Source organism: Leptodactylus fuscus, unplaced genomic scaffold (genome assembly GCF_031893055.1).
Source record: "Leptodactylus fuscus isolate aLepFus1 unplaced genomic scaffold, aLepFus1.hap2 HAP2_SCAFFOLD_66, whole genome shotgun sequence".
Taxonomy (NCBI): Eukaryota; Metazoa; Chordata; class Amphibia; order Anura; family Leptodactylidae; genus Leptodactylus; species Leptodactylus fuscus.
Genome location: NW_027440693.1, coordinates 155,768 through 182,765, shown reverse-complemented (window position 1 = coordinate 182,765; position 26,998 = coordinate 155,768). Strand labels below are relative to the sequence as shown.

General features: G+C 47.9%; 1 protein-coding gene across 1 annotated transcript in view; it reads left to right on the top strand.

Annotated features, from left to right (window-relative positions):
* The window catches only part of PPP3R1 (protein phosphatase 3 regulatory subunit B, alpha), a 58,851-nt gene extending 33,035 nt beyond the window's left edge, over positions 1-25,816 (top strand). The window contains exons 2-6 of the mRNA XM_075261937.1: positions 4,374-4,413; positions 13,454-13,630; positions 15,609-15,668; positions 21,493-21,677; positions 23,898-25,816. Of these exons, the coding sequence (XP_075118038.1) occupies positions 4,374-4,413; positions 13,454-13,630; positions 15,609-15,668; positions 21,493-21,677; positions 23,898-23,945 (510 nt within the window). The 3' untranslated portion in view covers positions 23,946-25,816. The remainder of the gene's footprint in view (positions 1-4,373; positions 4,414-13,453; positions 13,631-15,608; positions 15,669-21,492; positions 21,678-23,897) is intronic.
* Positions 25,817-26,998: the final 1,182 nt, after the last annotated feature.

The following is a 26,998-nucleotide window of genomic DNA, read 5'->3' as shown; positions in this document are numbered from 1 at the left end:
ATGGTAGGTGAGGGGGGATCAGTACTATGGTAGGTGAGGGGGGATCAGTACTATGGTAGGTGAGGGGGGATCAGTACTATGGTAGGTGAGGGGGGATCAGTACTATGGTAGGTGATGGGATCAGTACTATGGTAGGTGAGGGGGGATCAGTACTATGGTAGGTGAGGGGGGATCAGTACTATGGTAGGTGAGGGGGGATCAGTACTATGGTAGGTGAGGGGGGGATCAGTACTATGGTAGGTGAGGGGGGATCAGTACTATGGTAGGTGAGGGGATCAGTACTATGGTAGGTGAGGGGGGATCAGTACTATGGTAGGTGAGGGGGGATCAGTACTATGGTAGGTGAGGGGGGATCAGTACTATGGTAGGTGAGGGGGGATCAGTACTATGGTAGGTGAGGGGATCAGTACTATGGTAGGTGAGGGGATCAGTACTATGGTAGGTGAGGGGGGATCAGTACTATGGTAGGTGAGGGGATCAGTACTATGGTAGGTGAGGGGATCAGTACTATGGTAGGTGAGGGGATCAGTACTATGGTAGGTGAGGGGGATCAGTACTATGGTAGGTGAGGGGGATCAGTACTATGGTAGGTGAGGGGATCAGTACTATGGTAGGTGAGGGGGGGATCAGTACTATGGTAGGTGAGGGGGGATCAGTACTATGGTAGGTGAGGGGATCAGTACTATGGTAGGTGAGGGGGGATCAGTACTATGGTAGGTGAGGGGGGATCAGTACTATGGTAGGTGAGGGGATCAGTACTATGGTAGGTGAGGGGATCAGTACTATGGTAGGTGAGGGGGGATCAGTACTATGGTAGGTGAGGGGGGGATCAGTACTATGGTAGGTGAGGGGGGGATCAGTACTATGGTAGGTGAGGGGGGATCAGTACTATGGTAGGTGAGGGGATCAGTACTATGGTAGGTGAGGGGATCAGTACTATGGTAGGTGAGGGGGGATCAGTACTACGGTAGGTGAGGGGGGATCAGTACTATGGTAGGTGAGGGGGGATCAGTACTATGGTAGGTGAGGGGGGGTCAGTACTATGGTAGGTGAGGGGGGATCAGTACTATGGTAGGTGAGGGGGGATCAGTACTATGGTAGGTGAGGGGGGATCAGTACTATGGTAGGTGAGGGGGGATCAGTACTATGGTAGGTGAGGGGGGATCAGTACTATGGTAGGTGAGGGGGGATCAGTACTATGGTAGGTGAGGGGGGATCAGTACTATGGTAGGTGAGGGGGGATCAGTACTATGGTAGGTGAGGGGGGATCAGTACTATGGTAGGTGAGGGGGGATCAGTACTATGGTAGGTGAGGGGGGATCAGTACTATGGTAGGTGAGGGGATCAGTACTATGGTAGGTGAGGGGGGATCAGTACTATGGTAGGTGAGGGGGGATCAGTACTATGGTAGGTGAGGGGGGATCAGTACTATGGTAGGTGTGGGAGTCAATGCCACCTGGGGCTTGGGCAGTTATTTCCTGACGGATCTTATCAATGTTATCTTGGAAATACGTGGCCAGGTCATCAGCACTAAGGTCTGTGAATGGCGTCTGCACCTTGGGTGTGAGTAAGGAGTGAAAGGTTTCAAAAAGCCTTTTAGGGTTGCTGGAGAGAGAAGAGATGAGGGCGGTGAAATAGTCTTGTTTGGCGAGGTAAAGGGCAGAGCTATATATTTTAAGCATAAATTTGAAGTGGAGGAAATCTGCAGGTGAACACGATTTTCTCCACAGACGTTCGGCAGACCTAGAGCAGCGCTGGAGAAATCGTGTCTGTGGCGTGTGCCAGGGCTGCTGCCTCCTATGTGGGACTTCACGAGTGGAGGGGGGGGGGGGGGGGCACCTCATCCAATGCATTATTAAGGGTTTCATTATAGTGACTGGTGGCCAGATTGGGACAGGAGATTGAGGAGATGGGGGACAGAGAGGACTGTAGAGTATCTGAGAGGTGCTGGGTGTCGATAGCATGTAAGTTCCTATATGTGTGTTGGGTAGGGGTATCTTGTGAAGGGGAGAGGGCACTGATGGTGAGAGACAGAAGGTTGTGGTCAGAGAGCAGCAGAGAAGAGTTAGAAAATTTAGAAACTGTGAGGCGTCGATGGAAGACGAGATCAATAGTGTTTCCACCTACATGTGTGGCAGAAGAAGAACATTGTGAAAGACCAAGAGAAGTGAGAAACTGAGGCAGCCGGGGAGTGAGGGGGGCAATAGGGATGTTAGTCACCAATGATGAGGGTAGGAATAGACCAGGATAGTAAGAGGGGAAGCCAAGAAGCAAAGTGGTCCAAAAATTGGTAGGGTGAGCCAGGTGGGCGGTAGATCACGGCTACACGTAAGGAGAGTGGGCGGAAAAGTCTGATAGCATGGACTGCAAATGAGGGGAATGTGAGTGAGGGGACCGGGGGAATGGACTGAAAAATGCACTGTGGTGACAGAAGTAATCCTACCCCACCACCCTGCCTGTTGTCAGGCCTAGAGGGATGTGAGAATTGTAGGCCACCATGAGACAGAGGGCTATGGCCCCGCAGATTTTGCTGCAGTTTTATTAGCTAACACCAGGAGTGGATTCAGCAGAAGGTTAGACGTAGAAGAACTTCCTAGATTTCCCATTCCTTTTGCAGCCATTCTTGGTTTTGGTTCCAAAAAACGCAGCAAAATCTGCAACAAAAAAAGCTGCAACGTGGGCCTCAGCCTTGGGCCTTTATGCATGTTTTTGAGCTAGCCACGCTTTCCGCATCGTTTTTTCCCGAAAGGTGGGAGTGATATTAAATCTCATTCACTTTACTGTAAGACGCAGTGGTGTTTGTTTTGTTTTTTTCTGCTGCGCCAGACATTGTGATTCTGCAGTGTGTGGCCTTGGGGGGTTAAGTAAAACCGTGTGCACACGTTGGCCTTCATGTTGAGGTGTGTTTTTGCCGCTATCTTTGTGCAGACATTTTACATGAAAACAATAAAAACCTTCTTGCCTTCCATATTTTGTCTTGTACGTAATGTGAATGGTCAGCAGCGTCGGCTTTAAATAGTCCTGTGATTCACCCGCGGCCGTGTTTATGAAGAGCTTCCATATAGGTGCGGGTCATGTGTCAGGCCCCAGAACTTGCTGTGTATGTGCAATCCCTTGGCCTTTTGCACACATCTGAAAAGTGATCTGCGGAGGGGAATCCTTCACATAAGAGGATCAGTCCTGGCTCTGGGGTGGGGGCGTCTGCTCAGACATCTGTTAAGTCACTTACACAGACGTTACATAGCACAGTCTGGTTCCTGCACGCCTAAGCACAAAGTGGAATCTCGGCCTCCAGATGCAATAGGTCGCCGCAGGTAGAAGCGTAAGCAGCTGACGGGCACAAAGACAATAAGGAGTATGAGAAAACCTTCTAGAATCGCCCCAAGTCCCGCTGATGAGACCCCCCCAGCAGGGGAAGTATTATATGGCGCTCGTGTGATACAGAATGAGCTGCTTTCCATTTTGACTCTCATAGGAGAAATCCTGTGCTATGATGAGCCCTGATAGGTTCTGTTAGAGCGTGCGGTCACGCCTGGGCCCCGGAGCTTTAGGGGACCCATAAGGTGTGTCGCTCTCATAGGAGTAAACCACGACACCTTATAATTGGGCCTGGATCATGTTCTGCACTGGGGCATATAAATGGGGGGTCCTCATGAAACGGCCCTTATGGAATCTAAAAAGGCTGCCCTAACATTCATTAGTATTGTCATCATTTGGTTAAGTGACATGAGAAAATAAAGATCAGGAAATCTGAAGATGTCTTCTCTAAAAAAGGACCCGCTGGTCATCTCCTCTAAGTGCAGCTGTGAATGGCCTACAAAGCTGCAGTGACTTTACATGGTGGCCAATCAGATGAATACCTCATCTCTATGCAAAAAAGCTAGTGCAGGAGCCAGTGATTTTATAGGGGGTTTCCAGGCTAAAAATATCAGATTGGTGGAGTCCTGGATGTCAGACCCCCACAAATCAGCTGTGCTCTGTGAGAATGGAGCAGGAAGCAGACAGCGCTGTTCTCTGTAGTGGCCAGACCAGGTACTGCAGACCTCTATTTGGCCAGTTTTTGTCTGTACATATCGTGTGTGTTGTCTTGTAAAGTCACTTACTAATATTCTCCCAATATGGCTGCTACCATCTGCTAGTGGTCATATCTGGACTGCAGCAATGCACAGCAACAATATATTTAAGACTCCCGCACTGCCCTCCTGCGACAGGATCCAAGATGATGTTTATTTGTCCTTCTAGTCATTTGATGCGATCGCGCAGCGTTTAGGATCGTGGGCCCGGCCTCACAGGGACTTCTAGTTCTTGAAAATTTTTCTTTTGATCAAAATAAATCTTTCAATCTTGACCATTTATTTTTTCTTTTTTTTCAGGGAAATGAAGCAAGCTACCCGTTGGAGATGTGCTCACACTGTAAGTAGTCTTCCTCTTCTCCCAGTCTGGGATGTGGGCAGAGAGTCTTTGGTAGTAGACGGCCCTCACAGCTGAGTATTTGGTGCAGTGTAGCAGGAAGTGGGTCTGGTCTTCTAGGGCCCCCTGGTCACAGTGCTGGCACAGTCTCTTCTCCCGTGGCTTGTACGTCTGCCTGTATCGCCCCGTCTCTATCTCTAGGTTGTGGGCGCTCAGTCTGTATCGGCTCAGGGTCTGTCTGTGCTTGGGGTGGCGTATTCTCTCCAGGTAGGTGGCCATGGTGTAGTCCCTTTGTAGGGATTGGTACACATTGGTGAGTTTCTTGGAGTTATTTATTTCGTTTCTCCATTCTTCAATGTACCGCTCTCTGTTTGCCTCTGTGGTCGCCTTTATTTCGGCCTTGGTTATCATCTGTTGGTGTTTTTGGTTTGGTGGTTGGCTGTTGTTTGGTTGGTGAGTGTCTGGTTTGCTTGGGTGGCTTAGCCAGGCTTGGTGGTGGTAGGAGTCGCTCCCCTGGATGTGTGCCTGGAAAGCTAGCGCCCTCTTCTGTATGGTGAGCCATAGGGGGAGTCTGCCTAGCTCTGCCCTGCAGGCTATGTTGGTGGTGTTGCGATGGACATGGAGCAGGTATTTGCAGAACTCCAGGTGGAAGTTCTCTGTTGGGCTGGAATCCCACCTTGACTGGTCTGGGTAGGTGGCTGGGCCCCAAACTTCACTGCCATAGAGAAGGATCGGGGAGATGACAGCGTCAAATATCTTCATCCAGACCCTCACCGGTGGTTTGAGGTGGTACAGTTGTCTTCTGATGGCGTAGAAGGTTCTGCAGGCTTTTGCTTTCAGGGTTTCTATTGCTGCTTTGAAGCTTCCTGATTGGCTGAGCTCCAGCCCCAGGTCGGTGTAGCTGTTGGTTTTCTCCAGTGTGGAGCCGTTCAGTGTGAATTGTGGGGTGGTGGAGGCTTTATTGTGGCCCTTCTTCTGAAATACCAACTGTAGTGGATGGGGTGATGGTATCTGTACTGTAAAGGTGTTATCTTCTATTGTAATACAGTCTGTGATGTAAATAAGGTGACTGCTACAAGGTAAACCCCTACAGAATCTGTAATTTTTACTTGCTGATTTGGTTTAGTGGCCACAGTGAAAACTGCAGGATGAAGTACTTAGAAAATTGGTTTCAAGTATAGTTCATTTTCCGGTGACACACTTGAGGATTAGCATTATTAACACCAGTCTTCATTTTCACATCTCTGCTAAATTTCTGAAGGGGCCACAGCACTGCCCAACCCCCCCTATGTTCCCTTTCCAGGGAGGTGGAGCACAAGAAAACTGTCCAGAGGGCCGGTATAGGAGGTGTAATGTGCGCCTTTGTCTTTACCAGTGTTGTCACACCTCCTGGAGACCATTGTAACGACCCATCAGCTGAGTGTAGGACGAGCTATGTCACCATGTGCAACCTGTGAATGGGGATGTGGAGATTTTCCAGAATCAGGAGCTGAGCGGTGAAATCTTGGCCCCCTGCCCTTAAGCTATTTGAAGGGACTTGTAGCATTTGGGCAAGCCTTATTACCCCTTTGTTTCCGTTGGTTTCTGCCTGCACTTAGTAGCTGCGGTGCAGAGCATTGCTCAAGTGAACAGGATGAAGCTGCAATATCCTGCACCCGCGCTAACCAGCACAGGACTTACAGGTAGATGGATTGATGATGTGTAAGGACCTCATGTCTGTGACCTATCCTAGACACCAAGCACCTTCAGGCTCGCCATGTTCATTAGTCGGAGGTTAGCCATGTCTTCCTTCCCAGAGTAAAGGTTTCAGTTTCCTTTCACTGCCAGTACAGGGAAGTGGAGAATTGCTCAGTTCTCATTGAAATCTGTGGCCTGTAATGCCTTGACATTTTGGGTTTTATTTATACCTGCTCCCCACTGTAGCTGATGGATAAGAGTCCCGAACAGGACCCCAATACATGATCTGAAAATGGGTCGGCTAATCCAGGCGGCTTCTGGTCCTCGGCTATGTCATGTGACCTCTCATTGTCCAATAGACCCAATGTTGCAGATTTATCATTGAAAACTTACCTGAATTCTAGTTCCGTTTGAGCCCCCCCCCCCCCCCCCCCAAAAAAAAAAAAAAAAACTCATGTTCTATATACGTTTGGGCAGTTTCTGCACTTTTACAACTGGTTGGTGGGACAGAAACTAAGCCGAGTCTTCAGGGCCTTCGCCTTGGCCTAGGAAGTTCACCAATGTGTCAGACTTACCGTTCCTCAGTCGCTGTGAATAATCTGGCACATTATAAAACATATAAGACTAGGTTCACATTGCATCGATGCATCCAGCGCAGATTCTGCTGTAAATTAGTGGAGAGATCCTGTGCAGAGGTTTTAGTATAACCCGGTGGTCACCGCTGTTTTAATGGACTGTCTGTCATTTGGATCCTCTGGAGGACTCTGAGCCCTGCGCAAGTGTGAACCTAGCCTGAACCGTATTCGTAAATGTGCTGCGGTGTCTCGTCCTGACGTGGTCATTTTCTCTCTCCGTTCCTATGCGAGTCTTACACACAGAGAAGTGACTATCTGAGCACAAGATGGTGTCAGGTGGAGTGCGGGTCACATGACACAGCGGAGGACCTTTCGTCACCAGCCAGAGCTCTCTTCAATAGCTGCAAATCCACTGATTTCCCCACAGTTGGAGCTTTTTCTCTTGCCCCCACCACTCGTGAGCAATCAATGAAGTTTGTGTTGCTGGATTATGCCAACTAGAGTCTCAATTGGGCGATGTCAGAGGCAAGTGGGTGTAATAGTGAGCTCTGACCCTCTCACCTCTGGTTGTAGCTCGGAGTTACACTCTTGACATTATCAGGCTCGTAACAGCATTGATTGCTCAGGAACGGTGGGGACTAGAGAAAAATCTCCAACTGTGCCAGAATCGGTGGAGCTGAGACTATTGCCAGATGCTAAGAACTGTAGGTGAAAGGTCTCAAGTACAGCCGCCTTCACTACAGTCATGTCATTTACTTTATTTAAAGGGCCGGTATATAGATTTTTTTTCCTTTACTACTATAAACTTAGTTAGAAACTTTCTTCCAAGTTTCCGCTTTGGTTTGGTTCCTTTTAAGGTTTTATTATGTTCCTATTAATGTTGTTCTTGTCCTTGAGAAATGGTTTTCCGAGGGAAATCCTCATCAACATGGCAGAATGTAAAAGTGTGTCCTTGTCTCTGATTTTGTAGCGTACGCTGAACACAAGTGTCTATGAATATCTTCAAGGGCATTGCCTGTGTAATGTGAGCCGCCCCCCGCAGATGGAAATAGATGCCTTCAGCGTTCAGTGCTGTGCTTATGAATCAGACGTTTCGGCAGCCATCTCTGAGTTGCTCCTCAGCGTCTTACACTTGGACGGTGAGAGCAGAAGGCGCCTTGTACTCGGAATGGCTTCTGGAGGATTTTATTCCTTCTGCAGGATTTATTTCTTTTGCGTCACTGCTGCCGGAACGTTATGTCTGACGCGTGCGGACTAGGTAGCTATTGTCCACTGTTATCAGCCATTACAGTGAAGCTTTAGTGTCTATTAATATGATTGTATAGAGATGTATGCCCCTTACTACTTGGTACACACGTGTCCAGATCTTAGGTGTCACCTCCCCCTCCTGCCAAAAGAAAAGGGAGGGGGGGGACTTTAAAAAGTCAAACAATTCAAGGGGTTTTGTGGAACTTCCTAATTTATGACTTGTCCTTAGAAGATTTGTCAAGATCCAACTACCAGGACTCCCATTTACACGGTGCGCTTCCTTAGCAACAGGTCATGTGAAGGCCCTGACATCAGTCACAGCTCAGTCCCATTCAAGTGATAGGACTGAGCTACAATAGCAAGTGCAGCTGATGCACAAATACGGCTCTGTGCTTGGAGAGGGTAAGTTCATACGGGGTTTTATGGTCTGGAACCTCAGGTGGAGGCCACATCAGCTTCTGGACCAAAAAACGAGTAGCCGCAACTGAAAGCCGGTGCACTGCAGCAGCATCCAGGCGCTCACTCCGCTCCGGGTTACACCCAATGAATGGGCTTAGTCAGGAGGTGGGAGTGTCTTCAGGCTGAATCACGAGGCGAAACAACCTGAAGGAGCATGTCGCTTCTTTTTCCAGGAGCCGGAACAAAGACCTGAGCGGCTTCCATTGATTTCAGTGGGAGCCCTCTGTTTGGTCAGGATTTAGAGGCAGATACGGCTTGCATGATGGCGGTCCTTTGTATAAAAAAGTTTGGAGTACCGCGTCTCGGGTCGTCCTTACAAGCCTCGGTACGTGTGGTATGATGTCTGTACTTCTTGATATCAGGAGTAACATCGTGGTAATCTGCCGTCTTTATTCACGACCATCACCCCCATATACCTCGCTATACGTCCTTGTTAGCTGTCTATTCCACCTTCTCCCCGTATACTGTTGTGTCCGTTTTGTATACTCCTTTTAATGGATACTAATTGTTTTATTATATCTTCTTCTGTGTGGATATTTTTCTCTGTGCATTGGAGTTGGTGGCAGATTACCTGCAGGCGTGTTACCTTCCATACATGACACTCCTGTATACGCCTATATTTACTTCTATGTCTCTATATACCTGCCGGCGGTCTTCACAATTAGTCCTGTAGGTGTATGAGGTGTGTATGTGCTGCCGTGTACAGAGCCAGAAGGTTACAGACGTGTGCACTGCCGGATCGCTCCGCTGCTTGTGGTCCTATATCTTGTATCCAGCTTCTGGCTGATCAGTGCAGCTCCACGTGCCTGTGGTTAGGTTATCAATGTACAGTGCTATAGGCTCTGCTGTGGAGAAGGATGTTCCTCCCCGCTCACACTGTACAGCGCTATAGGCACTGCTGTGGAGAAGGACGTTCCTCCCCGCTCACACTGTGCAGCGCTATAGGCTCTGCTGTGGAGAAGGACATTCCTCCCCGCTCACACTGTACAGCGCTATAGGCACTGCTGTGGAGAAGGACGTTCCTCCCCGCTCACACTGTACAGCGCTATAGGCTCTGCTGTGGAGAAGGACGTTCCTCCCCGCTCACACTGTATAGCGCTATAGGCTCTGCTGTGGAGAAGGACGTTCCTCCCCGCTCACACTGTGCAGCGCTATAGGCTCTGCTGTGGAGAAGGACGTTCCTCCCCGCTCACACTGTACAGCGCTATAGGCTCTGCTGTGGAGAAGGACGTTCCTCCCCGCTCACACTGTACAGCGCTATAGGCTCTGCTGTGGAGAAGGACGTTCCTCCCCGCTCACACTGTACAGCGCGATAGGCTCTGCTGTGGAGAAGTACATTCCTCCCCGCTCACACTGTACAGCGCTATAGGCTCTGCTGTGGAGAAGGACGTTTGGGTCTCAAACAACCCTTTAAAGAGGACCTTTCACCGGTTTGGGCACAGGCAGTTCTATATACGGCTGAATTCAGCATCGGCTTTCTGATCTGTGCCCCGGGTGAAGAGCTATTGGTGCTGGTATTGTAGCTCTTTACAGTCAGTCAGTCAGGAACGTCCTTCTCCACAGCAGCGCCTATCGCGCTGTACAGTGTGAGCGGGGAGGAACGTCCTTCTTCCCAGCAGAGCCTATAGCGCTGTACAGTGTGAGCGGGGAGGAACGTCCTTCTTCCCAGCAGAGCCTATAGCGCTGTACTGTGTGAGCGGGGAGGAACGTCCTTCTTCCCAGCAGAGCCTATAGCGCTGTACAGTGTGAGCGGGGAGGAACGTCCTTCTCCACAGCAGAGCCTATAGCGCTGTACAGTGTGAGCGGGGAGGAACGTCCTTCTCCACAGCAGAGCCTATAGCGCTGTACAGTGTGAGCGGGGGAGGAACGTCCTTCTTCCCAGCAGAGCCTATAGCGCTGTACAGTGTGAGCGGGGAGGAACGTCCTTCTTCCCAGCAGAGCCTATAGCGCTGTACAGTGTGAGCGGGGAGGAACGTCCTTCTTCCCAGCAGTGCCTATAGCGCTGTACAGTGTGAGCGGGGAGGAACGTCCTTCTCCACAGCAGAGCCTATAGCGCTGTACAGTGTGAGCGGGGAGGAACGTCCTTCTTCCCAGCAGTGCCTATTGCGCTGTACAGTGTGAGCGGGGAGGAACGTCCTTCTTCCCAGCAGTGCCTATAGCGCTGTACAGTGTGAGCGGGGAGGAACGTCCTTCTCCACAGCAGAGCCTATAGCGCTGTACAGTGTGAGCGGGGAGGAACGTCCTTCTTCCCAGCAGTGCCTATTGCGCTGTACAGTGTGAGCGGGGAGGAACGTCCTTCTTCCCAGCAGAGCCTATAGCGCTGTACTGTGTGAGCGGGGAGGAACGTCCTTCTTCCCAGCAGAGCCTATAGCGCTGTACAGTGTGAGCGGGGAGGAACGTCCTTCTTCCCAGCAGAGCCTATAGCGCTGTACTGTGTGAGCGGGGAGGAACGTCCTTCTTCCCAGCAGAGCCTATAGCGCTGTACAGTGTGAGCGGGGAGGAACGTCCTTCTTCCCAGCAGTGCCTATTGCGCTGTACAGTGTGAGCGGGGAGGAACGTCCTTCTTCCCAGCAGAGCCTATAGCGCTGTACTGTGTGAGCGGGGAGGAACGTCCTTCTTCCCAGCAGAGCCTATAGCGCTGTACAGTGTGAGCGGGGAGGAACGTCCTTCTTCCCAGCAGAGCCTATAGCGCTGTACTGTGTGAGCGGGGAGGAACGTCCTTCTTCCCAGCAGAGCCTATAGCGCTGTACAGTGTGAGCGGGGAGGAACGTCCTTCTCCACAGCAGAGCCTATAGCGCTGTACAGTGTGAGCGGGGAGGAACGTCCTTCTTCCCAGCAGTGCCTATTGCGCTGTACAGTGTGAGCGGGGAGGAACGTCCTTCTTCCCAGCAGTGCCTATAGCGCTGTACAGTGTGAGCGGGGAGGAACGTCCTTCTCCACAGCAGTGCCTATAGCGCTGTACAGTGTGAGCGGGGAGGAACGTCCTTCTTCCCAGCAGTGCCTATAGCGCTGTACAGTGTGAGCGGGGAGGAACGTCCTTCTTCTCAGCAGTGCCTATAGCGCTGTACAGTGTGAGCGGGGAGGAACGTCCTTCTTCCCAGCAGAGCCTATAGCGCTGTACAGTGTTAGCGGGGAGGAACGTCCTTCTTCCCAGCAGTGCCTATAGCGCTGTACAGTGTGAGCGGGGAGGAACGTCCTTCTTCCCAGCAGAGCCTATAGCGCTGTACAGTGTGAGCGGGGAGGAACGGTTATGGTCCGGGGCACAGGCAGTTCTATATACGGCTGAATTCAGCGCACTGTCGGCTTTCACAATCTGTGCCCGGGTGAAGAGCTATCTGTCCTGGTACCGTAGCGCTTCACAGTCAGTCAGGAACGTCCTTCTTCCCAGCAGTGCCTATAGCGCTGTACAGTGTGAGCGGGGAGGAACGTCCTTCTTCCCAGCAGTGCCTATAGCGCTGTACAGTGTGAGCGGGGAGGAACGTCCTTCTTCCCAGCAGTGCCTATAGCGCTGTACAGTGTGAGCGGGGAGGAACGTCCTTCTTCCCAGCAGTGCCTATAGCGCTGTACAGTGTGAGCGGGGAGGAACGTCCCCCTCCCTCTGCTCACAGTGCTCGTTCATAGACCAGTATTATCAGGAGGGGAGGGCGCGTTCCTCCCCGCACACACTGTACAGCCCTATAGGAGAAGGACGTTCCTGACTGACTGTGAAGAGCTACGGTCCCGAGACAGCCCTTCACCCGGGCACAGATCAGAAAGCCGACAGCGCGCTGAATTCAGCCGTATATAGAACTGCCCCGGGCCATGAAAGGTCCTCTTTAAATGTAGATAGAAAGACAGCGAGAACCTTTTTATTTTCACTAAAGCGGCAGCACTCTAATATGATGCCCATTGGTATAACTCTAGGGGTGGCATCTGCAACCAAGCCCTGAAGCCAGCGGGGCCCACGGGTCACTCCATAGACTAGGGCTGGATAAACTCCTGATTTCCTTTGCTGCCTGTGTCATAAATGTTTTACCTCTGGTGCATTGGGGCAATAAGATTTATGATCCGTGGCATTCCACTGTCAGAAAGGAGCAAATAACCCAATTTAGTGTATTGGGGGATTCTATGGCTATTGGCTGATCGGAAGCTGGAGTGCACAGACTTGTGAATGTCGTGGCGAGAAGGAAAGGGAAATGGCGATACTTCTACAATGTGTGCGTGGGAGGCCCGCGAGCCTTTAGTGACCCCCCAGGGTGATACGAGGCCATACTGTATATCTAAACACACAAGTCTCTCCTTGTGGATTCTTACAGAATTGTTGTGAAAGAGATTGCGGTATGTTTCCTGATATTCTGTAGATATGGCGCCCTTCTCCCAGCGAACCCCTTACCCGTGGCTTATGGAGTGGGGAGGCTTCCATTTTCCTTTGAACCCTTTTCGGTGTCTGATCCAGATTTTGTGTGAGATGTATAAACCCCAATTGTGCCCCTCCCTGCTGTGGAGCAGAATATGTGAGGACCCCGCTGATGCCGCCCAGTTGGTGTCATATTTACCAGGTCCAGCCGTGCGTCTTCTAGAAGCTTCTGCTCATCTTACATCTCCTGTCCTGACTCGTCTAACATTTGGGAGGGCGATGGTCACTTGGAGCCCGTGGGTGTGCGGCCAGCTTAGGGTTAGCTTGACGTGCCAGATCTTGATAGCACTGCTTTTTTTTTTTGTAGGTCACAGATTTTCATTTTGCCATTTTGTAGGTCTTTTATTTTGGGCTGTGCGCTTGTCTCCAGCTGCGTTTTCCCTTTGGGCATGGAATAGATGAGTTTCTGCTGCACTCCTTCACTACCGTGTGCGTGAAGTGACCGGTGATCTGCTTAGCGTGTCCACATTAGTGATGCCATGTGATGGGGCGGCATTAGGCGAGCATTAGCAGCTCCTTTCTGCTTAGTTTGGGATTCAGCAGCCTCACATTGGACGGTGATGGCGACTGCTGGCAGAAAGCTGGGTAACCGCACGCGTTAGTTCACATTTTCTCTGCACAGGACTCTCCAGAATTGGCCTCATTTCTTCTTGTGCTCCTCCTAATAATTGTCTCCTTTTCCTTCCAGTTGATGCGGATGAGATCAAAAGACTGGGGAAAAGGTTTAAGAAACTCGATTTGGACAATTCCGGCTCTCTGAGCGTGGAGGAATTCATGTCGTTACCCGAGCTGCAGCAGAATCCTCTGGTCCAGCGAGTAATAGACATATTTGATACTGATGGGAACGGAGAGGTTGACTTTAAAGGTAAGAATACTGCCGGCGTCCTTATATGACATTGATGCACACGTGTCATCCTAGAATCCCATTAGTCTTATGTACTAGGTTCTCTTTACGTGCTGGGATTTTGGTTTTCCCTGATGTCTGTGCCCTATTAATAAGCATTGGCAGCTAAACGGAGCAAATAAGTGTCACGACCTCCTTCAGATTAAGTTGGAGGAAAAGGGCCAAGGTGATTTGCAGCTTTAAGACTCTTTAGACATAAGACCTATTTGCTACTTTGAATGCGTCCATCTTGGTTATGACATCTGCCTGTAAACACGAAAAACCTGGAACCAAGTCCTCGGCATTTATAGAAACCAATAAGTCCAAATGTTATTAATCAATAAATACGAGCGAGGACACCCAGACCAAAAGGGAGGTGCGGACATTAGTAAGATGTGTATTCCAATGGGACGCACGAAATCTGACACAAGGGTGAACATAGAAATAAAGGCAATGGTAAAATGCCCCCCGGAAGACTGCACGGTGCTGAAACACGCGTTGGGGTGCGCCATCTGAGTCAGCTGTAGATCGTATTGTTACACTATGGGTATGTTCCTTATATGGTTGCACATTTTACTTACCGATCCTCTAGTTGCTAACCTATCATTAATTCAGCGTTCTGTACGGACCAATTTATTTTGAGTCCATTTTAGTTAGGTCCTCGTTGTTCTGTTACTCGGCAGCATTTACTGATTTCTATCCTATCCTACTAATATATTTATATTATTATATTATAAATTATTATAGATTGTGGGTTTGGAGGTTTGTTCCTCAATCACGCAAAAACGGCTGAACGGATTTGCATGAAATTTGCCACATACATAGATAGGAACCCCGATTAAAACATAGGCTACTTTTTATCCCAGTAAATGACGTCACTGCACGACCCCAGTGAAGGAATAATAATACATTTTATTTCTATAGCGCCAACATATTCCGCAGCGCTGTACAATTTGTAGAGTTCAAATACAGACCGAAAGACTCTTTACAAAGAAAGTCATTTCACACAATGGGACTGACAACACTAAAGGACCTGTGATGACATCATTATGTGCGTGGACTAGTGAGAACCTGGACGTCCTTGTCAGGAGATTTAGGCTCAACGTGAAGGCTCATGTAGTGTCTAACCATGAAAGGAACACTCCAGGCCCATCTCAGACTAGGTTATAGGCCTAGCGCCATCTTAGAACCTGCGACGGGGTTTTCGGGGTGTCCTGTTTATGAAGTTGTTGTACATTTTGGAAGTGAAATTTCACGCGCGTTAGATGGAATATCTCGCCTTGTAAATATTGTGTGATCCTCTATTGGCAGATTGAGATCTAGTTGTGTGGGAAAAGACTCCATAGAACAGACTGAAATCTCTGCTCATTCTTTGCTTCGGAGTCCAGTGGGCGGTCCTGCTCTGTGACAGACACTTCAGTATGACCATACATACACCTGGCTGTGCTTCACCGCACAGGACGGGGATTTCATTCACTTATACGGAGTCCTTTCCCACTTCTCAATAAAAGTCTGTCCAGCAACCATTGAATAAAATAGAACTTTTACTATATCAAAAAATAAAAAGGAAACCTCTTACCTGCTCCAGGAACAAGACAGAAGAAAAAATATCTGCTTACGCGTTTCGGGCCATGTTGTTGCGTCCCTTAGTCATAGCACACTAAAGTATCTGACTACCCATATATAGTGTGTAACCACAGCCGCAACAATTAACCCCGTCACTACCTCCAAGAAAAGGAAGCCGATATGTGAAAAACCACTACATGTGAATACAGCCCTAACATATATACTACGGTCACAGTTCTCAAATACAAATATATGCCTGACCAAATTCCATAATACAGGAACACAGATACATATGTGGAAACCGTGGCAGGCTGGTGTCCGGGATTATTATGTGGTGCGTGGCTGGGACTTCCAGATCTTACTAACTTGTCGTCTTGTTTTTCTCTTTGTGCAGAATTCATTGAAGGAGTGTCACAGTTCAGTGTTAAAGGTGACAAAGAACAGAAACTGAGGTGTAAGTGTTCTTCACGTAATATGTTGGTCTCACCCCAGACCCCCCATAAGAGGAGCGGACTCCCTGCACCACTGTAGCACATTGTCCTGGCACATGGTCTGAACTTCGTCAGGTTAGAGTCCCTTAAAATGGCCTGTCCAGGAACCGATCGGAGGATGTGCCCTCTTTTCGTTACATTCGCCCTCCAGCATTGGCGCTCCCGGTGTCCCCGGCAGGGCGTTATATGGCAGCTGTTGTATAGGCACAGGCCTCTCTATGGCCGCCTAGGACACAGCACTGTCATTGACTCCATGGTAAGGGTTTGAGATCACTTAGAAATGTTTGGCCTGGTGTACGAGCAGCAATGACTCCGACCTGCCATGTTCTGGGGAAGCCCCTGTACAAAGAGGTTCCTTAATGTGCGCAAGACCTTTACCGTATGTGTCCGACCTGTACGAGAGTCCTGGAAACATCAGGGTGTAGAGGTGGCTGTAAAATGGACAAAATAGGAGAACAGGGGAGCTCTGTCTCCTGCTGGATAAACTCCTTCAAAATACCGATCAGTCAATTTTTGCAAAAACTGCTCCTCAAAAAAAATCCAAAGTCTTGAAAAGGCCACTGCTGGGTGTTTTTTTTTTTTTTTTTTTTTCCCTCCCATTAACTTCAATGGGGTTTGCAAGGTGGGATCTACCCAAAGATCCTGCCACGTCATTATTTATTTGCTGATCTATCGCCATCATATACCGCAGCACTTCAGACATCCGTCACTGTCCCATATGGGGCTCACAATCGTCCTGCCCTATCAGGATGTCTTTGGAGTGTGGGAAGAATAGTCAAGGTATACTGACATTTAAGGGGGGGGGGGGCGCTAGATGAGCTGTGACCCTCACCTATACTGAATGGTGGATCTATTATCTGTATGGAGATGTTACCTGCTATTGGAATGAGAGGACTATGGAGAAGTGATCTCTACAGAACAGGAAGGGTATGGGGGGGGGGGGGGGCGTAGATGAGCTGTGACCCTCACCTATAGTGAATGGCGGATCTATTATCTGTATGGAGATGTTACCTGCTATTGTAATGAGTTGACTATGGAGAAGGGATCTCTACAGAACAGGAAGGGTATGGGGTGGGGGGCGTAGATGAGCTGTGACCCTCACCTATAGTGAATGGCGGATCTGTTATCTGTATGGAGCTGTTACCTGCTATTGGAATGAGAGGACTATGGAGAAGTGATCTCTACAGAACAGGAAGGGTATGGGGGGGGGGGGGGTAGATGAGCTGTGACCCTCACCTATAGTGAATGGCGGATCTATTATCTGTATGGAGATGTTACCTGCTATTGTAATGAGATGACTATGGAGAAGTGATCTCTACAGAACAGGAAGGGTATGGGGTGGGGGGCGTAGATGAGCTGTGACCCTCACCTATAGTGAATGGCGGATCTATTATCTGTATGGAGATGTTACCTGCTATTGTAATGAGAGGACTATGGAGAAGTGATCTCTACAGAACAGGAAGGGTATGGGGGTGGGGGGGGGGTAGATGAGCTGTGACCCTCACCTATAGTGAATGGCGGATCTGTTATCTGTATGGAGCTGTTACCTGCTATTGGAATGAGAGGACTATGGAGAAGTGATCTCTACAGAACAGGAAGGGTATGGGGTGGGGGGCGTAGATGAGCTGTGACCCTCACCTATAGTGAATGGCGGATCTATTATCTGTATGGAGATGTTACCTGCTATTGTAATGAGGGGACTATGGAGAAGTGATCTCTACAGAACAGGAAGGGTATGGGGGTGGGGGGGGGGCGTAGATGAGCTGTGACCCTCACCTATAGTGAATGGCGGATCTATTATCTGTATGGAGATGTTACCTGCTATTGTAATGAGAGGACTATGGAGAAGTGATCTCTACAGAACAGGAAGGGTATGGGGGGGGGGGGGGGTAGATGAGCTGTGACCCTCACCTATAGTGAATGGCGGATCTATTATCTGTATGGAGATGTTACCTGCTATTGGAATGAGGGGACTATGGAGAAGTGATCTCTACAGAACAGGAAGGGTATAGGGGAGGGGGGGGGGCGTAGATGAGCTGTGACCCTCACCTATAGTGAATGGCGGATCTGTTATCTGTATGGAGATGTTACCTGCTATTGTAATGAGATGACTATGGAGAAGTGATCTCTACAGAACAGGAAGGGTATGGGGGGGGGGGCTAGATGAGCTGTGACCCTCACCTATAGTGAATGGCGGATCTATTATCTGTATGGAGATGTTACCTGCTATTGTAATGAGATGACTATGGAGAAGTGATCTCTACAGAACAGGAAGGGTATGGGGGGGGGGGGGCTAGATGAGCTGTGACCCTCACCTATAGTGAATGGCGGATCTATTATCTGTATGGAGATGTTACCTGCTATCGGAATGAGAGGACTATGGAGAAGTGATCTCTACAGAACAGGAAGGGTATAGGGGAGGGGGGGGGCGTAGATGAGCTGTGACCCTCACCTATAGTGAATGGCGGATCTATTATCTGTGTGGAGATGTTACCTGCTATTGGAATGAGGGGACTATGGAGAAGTGATCTCTACAGAACAGGAAGGGTATGGGGGTGGGGGGGTAGATGAGCTGTGACCCTCACCTATAGTGAATGGCGGATCTATTATCTGTATGGAGATGTTACCTGCTATTGTAATGAGGGGACTATGGAGAAGTGATCTCTACAGAACAGGAAGGGTATAGGGGAGGGGGGGGGGGGTAGATGAGCTGTGACCCTCACCTATAGTGAATGGCGGATCTATTATCTGTATGGAGATGTTACCTGCTATTGGAATGAGGGGACTATGGAGAAGTGATCTCTACAGAACAGGAAGGGTATGGGGGGGGCTAGATGAGCTGTGACCCTCACCTATAGTGAATGGCGGATCTATTATCTGTATGGAGATGTTACCTGCTATTGGAATGAGGGGACTATGGAGAAGTGATCTCTACAGAACAGGAAGGGTATGGGGGGGGCTAGATGAGCTGTGACCCTCACCTATAGTGAATGGCGGATCTATTATCTGTATGGAGATGTTACCTGCTATTGGAATGAGGGGACTATGGAGAAGTGATCTCTACAGAACAGGAAGGGTATGGGGGGGGCGTAGATGAGCCGTGACCCTCACCTATAGTGAATGGCGGATCTATTATCTGTATGGAGATGTTACCTGCTATTGGAATGAGAGGACTATGGAGAAGTGATCTCTACAGAACAGGAAGGGTATAGGGGAGGGGGGGGGGCGTAGATGAGCTGTGACCCTCACCTATAGTGAATGGCGGATCTGTTATCTGTATGGAGATGTTACCTGCTATTGTAATGAGAGGACTATGGAGAAGTGATCTCTACAGAACAGGAAGGGTATGGGGGGGGGGGGGGTAGATGAGCTGTGACCCTCACCTATAGTGAATGGCGGATCTATTATCTGTATGGAGATGTTACCTGCTATTGTAATGAGAGGACTATGGAGAAGTGATCTCTACAGAACAGGAAGGGTATGGGGGTGGGGGGGGGCTAGATGAGCTGTGACCCTCACCTATAGTGAATGGCGGATCTATTATCTGTATGGAGATGTTACCTGCTATCGGAATGAGAGGACTATGGAGAAGGGATCTCTACAGAACAGGAAGGGTATGGGGGGGGGGGGTAGATGAGCTGTGACCCTCACCTATAGTGAATGGCGGATCTATTATCTGTATGGAGATGTTACCTGCTATTGGAATGAGAGGACTATGGAGAAGTGATCTCTACAGAACAGGAAGGGTATGGGGGGGGCGTAGATGAGCCGTGACCCTCACCTATAGTGAATGGCGGATCTATTATCTGTATGGAGATGTTACTTGCTATTGTAATGAGAGGACTATGGAGAAGTGATCTCTACAGAACAGGAAGGGTATAGGGGAGGGGGGGGGGGGGCGTAGATGAGCTGTGACCCTCACCTATAGTGAATGGCGGATCTATTATCTGTATGGAGATGTTACCTGCTATTGGAATGAGAGGACTATGGAGAAGTGATCTCTACAGAACAGGAAGGGTATGGGGGGGGCGTAGATGAGCTGTGACCCTCACCTATAGTGAATGGCGGATCTATTATCTGTGTGGAGATGTTACCTGCTATTGGAATGAGAGGACTATGGAGAAGTGATCTCTACAGAACAGGAAGGGTATGGGGGTGGGGGGGGGCTAGATGAGCTGTGACCCTCACCTATAGTGAATGGCGGATCTATTATCTGTATGGAGATGTTACCTGCTATTGTAATGAGAGGACTATGGAGAAGTGATCTCTACAGAACAGGAAGGGTATGGGGGTGGGGGGGGGCTAGATGAGCTGTGACCCTCACCTATAGTGAATGGCGGATCTATTATCTGTATGGAGATGTTACCTGCTATCGGAATGAGAGGACTATGGAGAAGGGATCTCTACAGAACAGGAAGGGTATGGGGGGGGGGTAGATGAGCTGTGACCCTCACCTATAGTGAATGGCGGATCTATTATCTGTATGGAGATGTTACCTGCTATCGGAATGAGAGGACTATGGAGAAGGGATCTCTACAGAACAGGAAGGGTATGGGGGGGGGGGGGGTAGATGAGCTGTGACCCTCACCTATAGTGAATGGCGGATCTATTATCTGTATGGAGATGTTACCTGCTATTGGAATGAGAGGACTATGGAGAAGTGATCTCTACAGAACAGGAAGGGTATGGGGGGGGGGCTAGATGAGCTGTGACCCTCACCTATAGTGAATGGCGGATCTATTATCTGTATGGAGATGTTACCTGCTATTGTAATGAGAGGACTATGGAGAAGTGATCTCTACAGAACAGGAAGGGTATGGGGTGGGGGGCGTAGATGAGCTGTGACCCTCACCTATAGTGAATGGCGGATCTATTATCTGTATGGAGATGTTACCTGCTATTGGAATGAGAGGACTATGGAGAAGTGATCTCTACAGAACAGGAAGGGTATGGGGGGGGCGTAGATGAGCCGTGACCCTCACCTATAGTGAATGGCGGATCTATTATCTGTATGGAGATGTTACCTGCTATTGGAATGAGAGGACTATGGAGAAGTGATCTCTACAGAACAGGAAGGGTATGGGGGGGGCGTAGATGAGCTGTGACCCTCACCTATAGTGAATGGCGGATCTATTATCTGTATGGAGATGTTACCTGCTATTGGAATGAGGGGACTATGGAGAAGTGATCTCTACAGAACAGGAAGGGGGTGGGGTAGATGAGCTGTGACCCTCACCTATAGTGAATGGCGGATCTATTATCTGTATGGAGATGTTACCTGCTATTGGAATGAGAGGACTATGGAGAAGTGATCTCTACAGAACAGGAAGGGTATGGGGTGGGGGGCGTAGATGAGCTGTGACCCTCACCTATAGTGAATGGCGGATCTATTATCTGTATGGAGATGTTACCTGCTATTGGAATGAGGGGACTATGGAGAAGTGATCTCTACAGAACAGGAAGGGTATGGGGTGGGGGGGGGGGCGTAGATGAGCTGTGACCCTCACCTATAGTGAATGGCGGATCTATTATCTGTATGGAGATGTTACCTGCTATTGTAATGAGATGACTATGGAGAAGTGATCTCTACAGAACAGGAAGGGTATGGGGTGGGGGGCGTAGATGAGCTGTGACCCTCACCTATAGTGAATGGCGGATCTATTATCTGTATGGAGATGTTACCTGCTATTGGAATGAGAGGACTATGGAGAAGTGATCTCTACAGAACAGGAAGGGTCTGGCGACTTTCTTCAGATCAGTTGATGACTTGCTCTCTTCTTTCTACAGTCGCTTTCCGTATCTATGACATGGACAAGGACGGTTACATCTCCAATGGCGAACTCTTCCAAGTATTGAAGATGATGGTTGGAAACAATCTGAAAGACACGCAGCTGCAGCAGATAGTAGACAAAACCATTATCAATGCAGATAAAGATGGCGACGGAAGAATATCCTTTGAGGAGTTTTGTGCTGTAAGTTGGAGATCTGCTCGCTCTTTTTCTATGTCCTCGCTGGGGTAAAGTCTCTCGGCTTCCCGTCCACTTACCCCATGACTGAGGGGGGCGCTAGAGATGTTCTCCAGAGGAATTTGCAGAGTCTCTGGTTTCAAGGACCAGGCTCAAGTGATTTAGTTGCAAAATGATGGCAATAAAAATAAAGGTTTCTTTTACCTTAATCTGCCGACTCTGCAAAAAAACTGGAACTTGAGTATTAAAGGGGGTTTCTGGGATTAATATTGCGGATAGGTCATGTATAGCACATAAGTGGGGGCATTCTCCTGACACTTCCACTTTGCAGCATCTGCCATTCCTGGGAGCCGGGAACAAACCCGTACACGGTGTCCTGACCAGCAGCACAGCGCCATATACTTGTAGTGGCTGTGCTTTGTTACTGCAGCTCAGTCCTATTAGAGTGAATGGAAGAGGCTTCAGCTTGTGACACAGCTTCTCAGCTTCTCTCCTCTATCCTATACCCCTATATATCACACAGCTCAGCTTCTCTCCTCTCTCCTATACCCCTATATATCACACAGCTCAGCTTCTCTCCTCTATCCTATACCCCTATATATCACACAGCTCAGCTTCTCTCCTCTATCATATACCCCCTATATATCACACAGCTCAGCTTCTCTCCTCTATCCTATACCCCTATATATCACACAGCTCAGCTTCTCTCCTCTATCCTATACCCCTATATATCACACAGCTCAGCTTCTCTCCTCTATCCTATACCCCTATATATCACACAGCTCAGCTTCTCTCCTCTATCCTATACCCCTATATATCACACAGCTCAGCTTCTCTCCTCTCTCCTATACCCCTATATATCACACAGCTCAGCTTCTCTCCTCTATCCTATACCCCTATATATCACACAGCTCAGCTTCTCTTCTCTATCATATACCCCTATATATCACACAGCTCAGCTTCTCTCCTCTATCCTATACCCCTATATATCACACAGCTCAGCTTCTCTCCTCTATCCTATACCCCTATATATCACACAGCTCAGCTTCTCTCCTCTATCCTATACCCCTATATATCACACAGCTCAGCTTCTCTCCTCTATCATATACCCCTATATATCACACAGCTCAGCTTCTCTCCTCTATCCTATACCCCTATATATCACACAGCTCAGCTTCTCTCCTCTATCCTATACCCCTATATATCACACAGCTCAGCTTCTCTCCTCTATCCTATACCCCTATATATCACACAGCTCAGCTTCTCTCCTATTATATACCCCTATATATCACACAGCTCAGCTTCTCTCCTCTATCATATACCCCTATATATCACACAGCTCAGCTTCTCTCCTCTATCATATACCCCTATATATCGCACAGCTCAGCTTCTCTCCTCTATCATATACCCCTATATATCGCACAGCTCAGCTTCTCTCCTCTATCCTATACCCCTATATATTGCACAGCTCAGCTTCTCTCCTCTATCGTATACCCCTATATATCACACAGCTCAGCTTCTCTCCTCTATCCTATACCCCTATATATCACACAGCTCAGCTTCTCTCCTCTATCCTATACCCCTATATATCGCACAGCTCAGCTTCTCTCCTCTATCCTATACCCCTATATATCACACAGCTGAGCTTCTCTCCTCTATCATATACCCCTATATATCGCACAGCTCAGCTTCTCTCCTCTATCCTATACCCCTATATATTGCACAGCTCAGCTTCTCTCCTCTATCGTATACCCCTATATATCACACAGCTCAGCTTCTCTCCTCTATCCTATACCCCTATATATCACACAGCTCAGCTTCTCTCCTCTATCCTATACCCCTATATATCACACAGCTCAGCTTCTCTCCTCTATCCTATACCCCTATATATCGCACAGCTCAGCTTCTCTCCTCTATCCTATACCCCTATATATCACACAGCTGAGCTTCTCTCCTCTATCATATACCCCTATATATCACACGGCTCAGCTTCTCTCCTCTATGGGTTCCACCTCACCACTGATTTCACCACAAAGTGGGCGCTGGATTCTTTAGACTTCATCCACTTTGCCCTGACTGTAAAACGCTGGAAATCGCGCCGTTTACGTCCTGTGTGGCTCCGCCCTTCAGCAGCTGTCCCCGTTTAACGCTTTTGTTTTTCAACCAGTTTGTTTTTTTCTATTACTGATACAATTGCGGCTTCTGATCTTCGTCTTCCTCTTCCAGGTGGTCGGAGGTTTAGATATCCACAAAAAGATGGTGGTGGACGTGTGACTCCTCCGAGCTGCACCCAACACTTCTGCTTTCTTCTCCATCTCTGAAGATCTGCTCAAGACGTCCAGCAACGCTCTCTGTGTATTTAATGGAAGTATTTTTCTCTGTGAAGCCACATTTTCCAACATGAGCCTCATGAAGCCAACCTAAGTGTTATTGAACTTATTAACCCTCTCAATAACTTCGTGTAGCACTTTATAGTCTGAAGGACAGCGCAAGGGGAGGAGCATATCGGCTTGATGGAGAAAAAGAAGGGAGTTGGCTTTTTGATGTTTTTTTTTTTTATTTTTTTTTTTTTTTTTTCTTCTTTTCTGACCAGGAGTCTATAAATCGCTTTCTACGTCGTCATTAGATCGGCTGTAACTTCAGTAAAGAAAACAAATCTAGAGTAAAAAAAAGGTGCCAAGCAGAACATAAAGCCGCTCCATCCCCAAATAAAAATCCTTACTTTTATTTCACACAGTTTTATATATATATATAGTAGAATGTAAACTTTCTGCCGGGGTCTGGTCGCGCGCGTGTTGTTTTTTGTGAAAAGTGCGTTTTTTTTGTTTTTTTTTGTTTTCTTTCTGAATGTTTTTGTACATTGACTGGATGATCAGCGCCGTCGCTTCCGGTTAATCTACTTTATATATATTTTTGAGTGTTTTTTTTTAAAGACAGGAAATTTGTGTGTTTAATTTATACATGTTACTATATTACCAGGGAATGTCTCTCGCTTCTCGAAACGTAGTTGGATGTTACTGCCAAGTGAAGAATCCTTCGTAGCGCGTCTTAGCAGTTGCACAGAACCCGCTTTATGTAGTTGCCACTACCCCATAGCGTTCCATCGGGCGCACCCGAACAAGGACTTGATCCTTTTATATATAATACAAAGCGACAATAGTCAAGGTGGAGAAAACTTTGGAGTCGGCTCTTCTCTCCTTCCCACCAAACTACTGCAGGCAGCGAGACTGGTAATATGTCAGTGGATATCTGTATATTGGTAATGGGAGAGGAGATTTTTATTCTTTGTGTAATCCTATATCGTTTGCTCTTCTTTATTTACTACACGTGTGATATAAAAGTAGCAATTTTTTTTTTTTTTTATTTTCCTTTCTTTTCAGAAAATTTGCCTCTCCTTTTCTGCTGTGGTACTATTGGCTGCAAATATTACTATACAAACACTCCTAAACACAGAATATTTTTGAAGCATATCTATGGTGGTTTTATATCGGGGGCTGGGGGGGGAAACAAGCGTCTGCCTGCCATAGCTGTTCCTTCAACTGAGTGCTGCACATCATGGGCTCTGTCTGTGCGAGAGAAATCGAGGTGCTTGGTGTCCTTGCATGACATGGAGTTTTGCATGTAGATCGATTTGAAATGTTCCTCTTGTTTACATAATTTGCATTATATATAAATATATATAAATATTAAAAAAAAAGTTGCCAAACTTTGGTACATGTTGATGTTAACAATAAAATAAAAAAAAAAAAATCTCCACTTCTTCTTCTTCACGTAAGTTTTCTTTTGTTCCTCTGGATCGGTCCGTGGTTCGTTATCCCAGCCAGTGGTCTCCTGTTCCAGTGTCGGCTGCCATGTGCTCTGCTTTCTAAGGGTTCTAGTCATTCTGTGAATTTCTTCTAAGTTTTGTACATACATTGTGTTATAAGACGTTTTAGCATCTGCTTTCTACTTCTAATGCTTGTGCATATCTTGGCTGACATTAATCATTTCCTTATTGGAGATTTTTTTTTTTTTTTTCTCTTCTTTTTTAGGTTTGCGTGGGGAAATGGTTATTGTTGAATGTTTCTTTTTTTCCCTCTGCATGCGAATATAAATTGTAGGAAATTAGACTTCATACTGTATGAATAAAGAAATGGAACTTGTTACCCTGTGTCTGGCCTGCGCTTACTCCTCTGGAAGCGGCGAGGATTTTGTCACGCACTCTACCTGCTGTGCGGCAGGTTTGTTATAGTTGATCACTATTAAGGCCATGTTCACTTCTGTGTCGCAGTCTGACTTTTTCGTCTGGTGGTTTCAGTTAAAAGGAATGGACACACAATGGATCCCATTATAGTCGATGGCTTCTGTATGTGTCCTCTGTTCTAGCATCCACCTGCCCTCCGATAGACCAGAACAACGGACACTACGGCACAGAAGTCAGCACATAGCCTAAGATGTCCAGACATAACAAGTCGGCTGACATGAACTAGAGGAGTCCAACTCTAAACTGGAAATAGATTGGGGAAGAATAGATCCATTTTCACTGAGGAGTCGGAGGGAGCGTCTTATAAATGAGGCCGACTCTCTGCCGCATCGTTTGGAGGAAAAATCTGTCTGATTCCTATGTCATTTACACTAGACTTCTGTCGTAAATGCTAATCTGCTGGGGCCGGCGGCCTTGCCCCCCCTATATGCCTTTACCCGCTCCCTCGGAAAGTGGTGATAGCGCAGAAATGAAGGAAGGGAATTTTTGTGCAAAACTCTGCAACTTTCTATGGACAGAGTTTTGGGCCAATATATTTGGTTGTTGGCTAACATTTAGCAGCAGTTTGTAGCCATCAGCTTCCTCAAATTCCTCTTCTATTTATGGCACCCTTAGTTGACTCCTTTATGGACCAGTACACGCATTATTAGCCGCAGCAAAAAAGGGGAGTCTACAAAAAAAATTTAAAAATTAAGCTCTTAAGAAAACGACCCGTTGCTTTATCTTGATCTCCGCTGCCTCTTCTCACACCAGTGACTTCAATGTCCGCTGGTCACATGGTCAGGGGCGTAGCTATAAAGGTGCAGAGCTAATAGTTGCTATCAAACTTTTTGCAAAATTGGTGCATTTTTGGTAAATGGCAACACGTGCCACGTTGTAATATGACTCCTGATACTTTGGAGTACATGTGCAGAGCAGGAGCTCCTTGACCTGACACTAACGTCTATCAGAAAACTAGTGAGTTATCCCTAAAATCTATTCTAGTCCTTGCCTGGCTCAGATGTTATTTGTGGAACAAAAGCCCTCTATGCTGGAGCCTCTGAATATTTTGTATGTTGGCCGAAGCCATGCCAAAATGTATAAA